General features: G+C 45.4%; 1 protein-coding gene across 1 annotated transcript; it reads left to right on the top strand.

Annotated features, from left to right (window-relative positions):
* adprhl1 (ADP-ribosylhydrolase like 1) lies at nucleotides 1–9,431 on the top strand. The gene is made up of 8 exons (XM_030376560.1): nucleotides 1–552; nucleotides 2,823–2,987; nucleotides 3,288–3,413; nucleotides 4,112–4,252; nucleotides 4,391–4,518; nucleotides 4,696–4,828; nucleotides 5,176–5,341; nucleotides 6,533–9,431. Exons 1-8 carry the CDS (start codon nucleotides 336–338, stop codon nucleotides 9,321–9,323), a joined length of 3,867 nt encoding a protein of 1,288 aa, XP_030232420.1. The 5' UTR covers nucleotides 1–335; the 3' UTR covers nucleotides 9,324–9,431.

Raw genomic sequence — 9,431 nt, 5'->3', positions numbered from 1 at the left:
CTGAGGGCATATGTTTGTACTAGTTAACAGTAGAGACCTGGAAGAGAGCCCTGCAGTAGCTAGGACACACATCGACCGCCAGCTCCCAGACCAGAGTTCAGAGTTCATTCAAGCTGACTGCCGGGCTGGCTGAGGTCATTTTTGTGGTTCTATGTGTGGTCCCTCTTGACCTGTTAGGACAACACTAACAGACGGTGGATTAAGACGTTTTTTTCACCAGTGGCGCAGTTCGGTCTTCTGAGCGGGAAGTCACCAGTTGGATCCCAGGTTAGGTAGGGGTCAGGCTAGGGCGACGTTCGGGTCAGGGTTTGGGTAAGGAAACCAGGCAAGCCGTCATGATGGAGAAGTTCCAGGCAGGCATGGTTTTGGGGGCTACGGGGGACGCCCTGGGCTGGAGGAAGGGCCATTGGGGGGGCTGCACCTCCGGGAGACAGATCCAGGAGGAGTTGGCGTCCCTGGGAGGTCTAGGGGATCTCACCCTGGACCCCGAACTCTGGCCTCCGGGGGACAGTGCCCTGATGCATATGACCACCGCACAGGCCCTCATCACAGGTAGGATGGACGAGGGAAAGATCGATGGATTTATGCATAGATGGATGGATGGTGGGATGGAGGGATGGATCGATGGATTAATGGTGGAAGGGAGAGATCAATGAATGGATGTAAAATACTGCATTTTTAGAAACTCAATAATGCATATTCTTATCTATTTTGTCTATCATTCAAAACTGAAAACATCATATACCAACTGTTTTGCACATACAGTGTGTAACATTTTCCAGGGCGGAATTGTTCTGTCTTCCAAGCAGGCTGCCAAATACGACTCACATACTCTGAATAAATACAGAGTCATAAATAGAGAGCTGGTTATATCAGCTGTTATAACCTTTTGACCTGTAGAATTAATGCAACCCCTAACTTCCTAATGCCAGCCAATGCCAAAGGAAACTTCTCCATAAATCCTCCAGTAGATCTAGCCACCGACTGTCTGAAATAGACTCCTCTGGAACAATCAGAGGACAGCCGTGGTCTGATCCTGGATCAGATGTGACTCCAGACGGCTGGGGTCAAACCTGATCCCGGGTGACCAGAGTGATCCAGGGTGACAGCTTTCACAATGAAACCATTCAGGAACCCACATACAGACATACACACATATACATGTGTATATTTATATATATTTATGCATGTACACATACACACGCACACACACACACACACACACAAACATAGAATATTAAAACCTTGAAGGCAAGCGCATATATATTCACATACACATTTGATAGTTTACTTCACGTTGTTACTTGCACACACCACCACAACCAAGAAAAACGTGTATTCTGGTTCATGATATAAAATGATAAAATAAGGCTTAAAGTGGTAACCCTTACCCTCACTGCAACTCATAACAGTCACATAACAGCACAGAACTCTCTCTGTCTCTCTGTCTCTCTGTCTCTCTGTCTCTCTGTCTCTCCGTCTCTCTTTCTCTCTCTCTCTCTCTCTCTCTCTCAAATTTCCTTATCCCCTCCATCTCACTCTGTTTCTCTTCTGAAACACAATACGGGTAAATTGGAAGTGACGCATCTTTGTCAACATGCTCACAAATAAACACACACGCATACACACAGTGTGTCTTTGTGGGGTTTCCCTATGGAAACCACTCCTAGCTCTAACGGCATGAAGCTCCTAATCTGGCTCACTTGGCTAAAATTAACCCTCACCATCTCGCTCACATACCAGCCACAAATGAAGCACGGAGAGCATGCCGCTCTCTGTGAGCGTGCGTGTCTGTTGTAAAGGTTATAGATGATGTATACAATTCAAGAGTTGTAAAAGATTTGTATCTTAAACAACCAGATAAAGTCACTTACCTCTCTGCTTCATCCCACCCTACATTTCTCCACCATTGAGAAGTGTTGAATTTCATGAACCTTATGACGATCCAAACCAATCAGGGAACTGGTCGGAAATGATCCAGGAGCAATATTATATTTTATTAGGCTCATTTAGAGGCAGGGAGAGTCAACTCAAAACCGATATTCTCTCACACACAAATTTCACTCACTAATAGCTGGCCATTTCTTACACTTACACACACGTAAACCAAATTCACTCAAACAATAGCTCTTCAATCTTACCTACAGTACATTTAAAGCGATTATAAATTAAATGAAGGTCAAGTAAGAAAATCAAAAGTGTAACGCTGGGGCAGGTGTGGGACTCAACAGTACGACTTGTGACGACAGGCAGGTTGAATGAGAAAGAGTTGTCTTCACTGGAGGCAATGGTTCGGTTCATGGGGAGGCAGTAATAATCAGGGCAAAGGCGAAAGAGGAGCCGAGGAGTCGAGATGCGGTCAAGAGGCTATTCAATAGATCACTGGGAAGTTAACGCTAGACACGGAGGTACTAAGACGAACTGGTATAGAAGGAGGGAAACACACTGACTCATTTGATACACTAGGAGGGAAAAGGAAATGGGAACAGGTGAAAATAACGTGAAAATCAGAGGCGGGTAACACAGAGGGGAGTCACGTATGTGGAACGAGAGGAAAAGCGAGTAATACAGTAACACATGAAAACAATGACAGAATGAAGGAAACAAAACACATAACTTAAGGAGTAAGGTGAGACGTGACAAAAAGAAAAAGTTTGGTAGTGTGTATACATTTTTCCCTTCAAGATTTTGAAAAAAATAAACGTCTTGATTACTTAATGTTTATAGAACGTACTTAATAAAAAAAGCCTGTCAAATGTTTAAGACTCTCAATGTGGGTTGATGATATCTATTTAAGCGTGCAACTATGTGGATATCTACAGACTACTGGTGCCTGGAAGACCTGTACCGGGAGCTGGTGCGTGTTTATGTGGCAGCCTCAGGGGTCCTGCGGGGCCGGACCCCGGACCCCTCTAAAGTGGACTGCTGCTCACACCTCAAGCCAAACAACTTCCTTCTAGCCTGGCACACCCCCTTCAACGAGAAAGGCACACAAACACACACACACACACACACACACACACACACACACACACACACACACACACACATTCATAAACACACATACACTCACACACACTTTCCGTGTCCCTGCTCTTTGTGAGCCCTTGTAATACATTTCGGAGGTCATTTCCAGGATTATTTAAACAAATAGTGAGAAATCCCTTACTTCTGCTATGTTGACTGAAAGACTCATTGACTCCAATGACAAAAAAGTGAAATACAAAAGTTAACTCTTTTTGGCATTAATAATTCATTCCAGCCCTTGTGTGTGTGCGTGTGTCTAGGGTCAGGGTCCGGTGGGGCCTCCAAAGCCATGTGTGTTGGGATGAGGTACTGGCAGGAGGAACGTCTGGGCTCTCTGATGGAGGTCAGCCTGGAGGCCGGGAGGATGACCCACAACCACCCCACAGGTACCCACTAAATGCTACACACACAACCACCAATCAGGTGCCCACTAAACACTACACACAAAACCGGCAAACAGGTAGCCATTAAACACACAATCACTCCACTGGTGCCCACTAAATACTACTAACACAACCATCACTCAGGTACTCACTAAACACTACACCCACAACCAGCAAACGGCTACCAACTAAACACACAACCAGCACTCAGGTAGCCCACTCACTAAACACTACATTCACAACCAGCACTCAGTTACTCACTAAACACTGCACACCCAACTTCCCACAGGTATCCACTAAACACAAAATCACCCCATGGGTACACACTAAACACTACACTACACAAGCACCCCATAGGTACACAACCCTGACTACACACTCAACGACCACACTGGTATGACAGACTCAACTGGCCAACAGCCCTAACCATACACTCACACTTACTGAGATTACTTTGCCCTTAATACGGTAATGTTGCCATTACATTTGTAGCAGTGTTACTAAGGTAACAATGTTGATACTACGGTAATGATGCTGTAGTAGGTAAGGAAGGCCATTACTAAGGTAACGCTGCTGTTACCATGCAGGCATGACATGGCCGCGATTATGTTGCCATGAAGGCACAGAGTTGTCACTAAGCTATTAGTTTTGCTACTATAGCGATTATTTTCAAGGGGACAATGGTTGTCTGCCTGTTTCAGGCTTCCTAGGCTCAATGACTACGGCCCTGTTTGCGTCGTTCGCTGTCCAGGGGCGACCCCCCGTGACCTGGGGACGGGAGCTCATGAAGGCCATACCCAAGGCCTACGAGTACTGCAAGAGAACCATACGACACATGGCAGGTCTGTATTCTGACTACTTATGATAGGAGTAGTACAATATGTACCGGTAGTCAAAGGGAGTCAAGGTCGTGATTACTGTTTTCTAGTTGAAGCTCTGTTCTGTGTGGAGGTTGTCTATAACTGGGTGTTCCTCCGTAGAGTACCAGGAGAACTGGTTCTACTTTGAAGCTAAGTGGCAGTTTTACCTGGAGGAGAGGGGGATAGAACAGGAGGGACAGGACAAACCCTTGTTTCCTGACCCCTATGACGCTGACCAAACAGACAAGGTGAGCTGCTCTCTTCTTTTCACAGGATTTTCAAGATGTTTAAAGGCAACGTAGGACATGTGACTCATAAGGTAGCCATGATCCAGGTTTTTAAAGTGTTGAGAGTTCATGATTGTCTCGTCCTAGCTGTGACTTTCGACCTGAAAGTAGTGTGTGTGTGTGTGTGTGTCCCCTCAGATGTATAGACTGTGGAGCTCTGAAGGCCGTGCAGGAAGGAGGGGTCATGACGCGCCTATGATAGCCTATGATGCACTGCTGGCAGCAGGGAGCAACTGGACCGAACTCTGCAGACGAGCCATGTTCCACGGAGGTCCTGACCTTCACATTTACATTCTGATTAATTCTCTTCAATGAATACAAAGAAAAACTTTTAAAGACTACATCCATCGAATAAAAGTAACATCCGAGATGAAACTGTGGTCCAACTTTGACAGAGATAGTAGCCAATAGCATTTGAAATTCAACACTGGAGCACAACAAGTTACAAAACACGTATGTTGAAGGAGAGAACTTCTGTTTATGTCGATAATTGGCGATGAACAAGGTGCCTTGCAACAATTCCGCCTCTGGTATTTCACCAGCAGAACTTGTGGTCAAATCACTTACCCAACTGAACCAACACTAATGTGCTCCCTGTGTTCCCTCCTGTGACTCCAGGGGAGAGTGATGTGACGGGCCTGATAGCAGGCTGTCTCTACGGCCTCATGTATGGGCTTTCCCAGGTTCCTGCAGGCCTCGTCAAGGATCTGGACAAGCGGCAGCAGCTGGAAGACATCGGAGCCGCGCTGTTCAAAGCCGCGTCCGCGGAAAAGTGCTCAGACAAGTAAAAACCTTCTCAACACCGAGCCCTAGTGGCCACTCTAGGAGCTGCATCACAGAAGTCTGAACTGTGTGGTAACATCCCACTTTAATCCTAATTCACTCCCCTTTCCTCCTTCAAGCCTCCGAAATAGATTAATTTAATCAGCTCATGATTACCATGAAATGAGGAATCTTGAGTGTCCATGATTATCAACTTGACATGCATGGAAGAGGAGATCATACAGATAAGATCAACTTCATAATTACGAGATGGAAAATTCTTGGAAAGGAAGGTTCTCTTTAAATGATTGATGCAGCAAAGTGACTCTTAAAACAAACCAAGGATATGAGAATAGTTTCCCTCTATCTATTTGTGGTTGTCCAATCCCAAGTTTCTCCTTTGACCTTGATAATGTATAAAATCCTGCAGGTGCTATCCCAAAATGATTGGTTGAAAGAAACCTCTCCTCTCTACTCAAAGATGAACTCCTTCTGACCAGCCTCTAAATAACTGGGATTAATATTCAATGTATTCATATTCATGTATTTCATGAGCATGAAACACCTTTTATTTTATTTCCCTGTTAAAATCTTTTTAACATATTAATCTCTTACGTAGAAATGTATTTAGTTGAATATTTGGTGCTCTAGGTCTTTCAACTTGCAGATTCAGACTTCAGACTTGCATCTATAATGTTTAGCTGGTTTAAGTTCGAGTTCCCTTCTGGATAGCCTCAACTGTATGATGTGCAATTTAATGAATTGGATGTTTTAAGTTTATTTTAAGTCATACTAGTTATTTTACTGTGTACTGTAGCTCATAACCATTATGATTAAAAAGGAGATACTATAAATCACACTTGAAGTCCTGGACTCATTATGATTTACCGATAGGAATATGTATAACGGATGCTGATATACTTTATATTCATACCTTGTCCAATTACCCTTGTAACCAATAACCAATAACCAATAACTCCAATAACCTCTGCACCACCAGAATACTAAAAATCCTATAAAACTTCACCTCCTCTTTTCTCCTGACAAACTAAAGGTTATTTTAGGAGCATGCAGCAACCAAAGATCTATTGGCCGTAAGTGATCCTATAATAATAAGTTTACCTCCCACCTCCCACTTGCCGTCCACCTCTGGAAGCATATTGGCTCAGCCAGTAGGTTGGGGCAATTGAGCCTTCTCTTATGTTCTCAACAGGCCTCAGTCCAAGGACCGAAGTATAAGCATCAATACAAATTTGCTGAAGAAGATGATCAGAGAACGCACCTGCTATCCTGAGGTTCGAGATGTCTTGGAGAGTCTCCTCCACTATCTAACGCAGGAGGTCCGCACTCTGGCAAGGACAGAGGTTGACATAAACCAAGGTTTAATGCTAGCAAGTGCAGCAAACAGGAAAGGGACAGTAAAGATGTCTGAATCTGTGGTGAACCACACTCCTGCTGAGACGCTGGTTGAAACAAAAAAGCAAAGCCCAGGTGAGAGTGACACCACCTGGGCTCAAAGTCCCAAACGGCAGGTCTTCATGGGTCCAGCTGATGTGAGAGCAGGCGGCCGGAGGGCAGGGGAACCAAAACAGCGGCGACTCACCGCATTCCAGCTCCTCCAGGCCAAATTCATGAGAACCACATCCAAACAAGTAGCCAGCCACCAACGGCAGGTTGGGGCTCTACATTGTGATCTGAGAGGGAGGGGAGCTTGCGGGACCCCAGAAAGAAAAACTGCTGTTTTTGGTTCCGAGACAAACCAGCCAAAACAAAAACAATGCAAGAAGAAAGGGAGCAATGTGAAGGACATGGTGGCAAGGTTTGCCAGGGCTGAGGAGAAGGAAAAGGGTGTGAACATACAGGGGAAGTTGCCAATTAAGGCAAGACTGATCCATAGGGGACCCCTCCTGTCGTCCCTGATGGAGAGGTTAGAAACCGTATCAATCATGCAGAGGAAGGGGGACTTGATATCTCCTCTGGATACATCTCCTAGAGGTGTAGGGAGGGGGACTGGTTGCGTAAGAGACAATGTGAGTCGTCTTGAAAAAGCACAACAACCCAACTGTGAAGAACGAGGAGGACTGAAACATTGGCCAACTGCTGGGGAAAAATTCCAATACCTTCTACCCAAGGCACACAAGCAGGAAGAGAAAACAGAGAGGCCGGAAGCGATGTTAACACAACAGAACTCTGCACAGAGAGAACCAAACCATTCCAAACCTACGCAACCCAAAAACGTTTGCCCCGATCAAAAAGTCAAAAGTCATTTCTCCAAAGGAAGTGAAACTGGAAAGCTGTCGAACTCAAAACCAGAAGATAAGAGGAATCTAGAGATCAATCAAAATGGAGTTGAGGAACTATGCAGTAAGGCTGGTGACATTGAACAAGGTAGTCTGACACCAAACTGTTTGTTGTCCTCCGTTATTGAGGGTGCCCTCCTAGAAACTCTGGAGCTTTCTCCCCAAGAGCAGGCCTTGCTGGAATGCTACAGTGTTGTTCCTCTCTCTATTCCTCCTGTGTGTAGCTTGGCACGCTCAAAGCCCTCTCCTCAACCGTACTCTGGCAGAACCGAGCCTGCAGCTGCCTATTTCTCACTCAAACCACACCCGGAGGCCTTCACCTCCCTGACCAAAGAATGTTACTCTGGTGTGCCCCTGCGGTCTTCTCACAGCGGGGAAACCCCACAGGAGCCGACTGAAGATGAAGATGAGAAGCTGAGGTGTTGTACCTCAAACGACAGGTCATTAAACCTGAGAATTCCAATGCAGGCTGAACAAAGGTTGCAGAAGTACCTCATTCCACGAGCCATTGATCTAGAAGGGGAACCAGGTGCTAAAGCTACAGATAGCTCCTCACTTAAGCCAGCATCATTCCCTGTTGAGATATGTCCTGTGGTTGATGATTCAACCACTTGTTTTGGGTCTGGTCTCACATCTGGACTTGGATTACCAGAGCATCTACATCTTAGTCTTCATTCACAAGGGGCTACGATCTCACAGCTCACCAGGAGCGAGAGGGAGGTAGACAGTCAACTGGAGAAAGAGCAGCAAAAATATTTGGAGGGAGGGATAGAGAGAGACCTTGAGGAAGGGGAGAGAGAAAAAGAGATTGAACTGGAGAGAGTGGCGAGAGACATAAAGATTAAAATGGAAAGAGTGGATAGTGAACTCGATATAAGGGCGAGGGATACAGCGAATGACCTGGAGAGAGTGGAGAGAGGCCAAGAGAATCAATCGGAGAGAGGGGAGGGAGAGATGGGGAGTGAACTGGAGAGAACGGAGAGAGATATAGTCAACAAACTGAAGAAAGGGGAGAGAGATCTAGAGTATCAATTGGAGAGAGCGATGGGGGGTGAACTGGAGAGAACGGAGAGATCCATAGATAACGAACTGGAGAGAGGGGATATAGGCCTTGAGAATCAATCTGAGAGAAGAGAAAAAGAGATGGAGAGTGAACTGGATAGAAAGGCAAAATACATAGACAATGAACTGAGGAGAAAGATCGAGAGTCAAATTGAAAGAGGGGAGAGAGACATAAAGAATACATTGAAGAGGGGGGAGAGTGAGATGGGGAGTGAACTGGAGAGGGCAAAGAGAGAAATAGACAATAAACTTGAGAGGGAGAAAAAGAGTGGACTGGAAAGAGGGGAGAGAGTCTCAGACAATGAACTGGAGAGAGAAAAGATGGAAAAGGGAGTTCGAGAGAAACTGATGCGAGAAATGACCAGCAAAACAGACTGGAGCTGTTTAGAACTTCCCATTTCCTGTACATTAGGACTCACCAATCACCGCAATGCTGGGACAGGACTTGCCAATCACGGCCATGCTGGGCAGGTACTAGCCAATCACAGCCATGCTGGACCAGGACCAGCTAATCACAGCCATGCTGGACCAGAGAGCGCACATCATATCCAGAAGTACAGGACCATCAACTACGCAGATCCTTCGGCCCAGCTCATATTCAAACCCAAAGTCATCCGCTTCACAGATACCTTCACCTTCTAGACACAAACAATGTATATTCTTATATATGTATTTAGATTATATATTTTGGCCTTTTTTTCTATATTTGTATTTATATCCTGAATAAATGAGGACCCACACCAAGAGGAA

This window comes from Gadus morhua, chromosome 14, assembly GCF_902167405.1.
Source record: "Gadus morhua chromosome 14, gadMor3.0, whole genome shotgun sequence".
Classification (NCBI taxonomy): domain Eukaryota; kingdom Metazoa; phylum Chordata; class Actinopteri; order Gadiformes; family Gadidae; genus Gadus; species Gadus morhua.
Note: the sequence above shows the minus strand (reverse complement) of the source record. Positions and strands in the feature narration are given on the sequence as shown.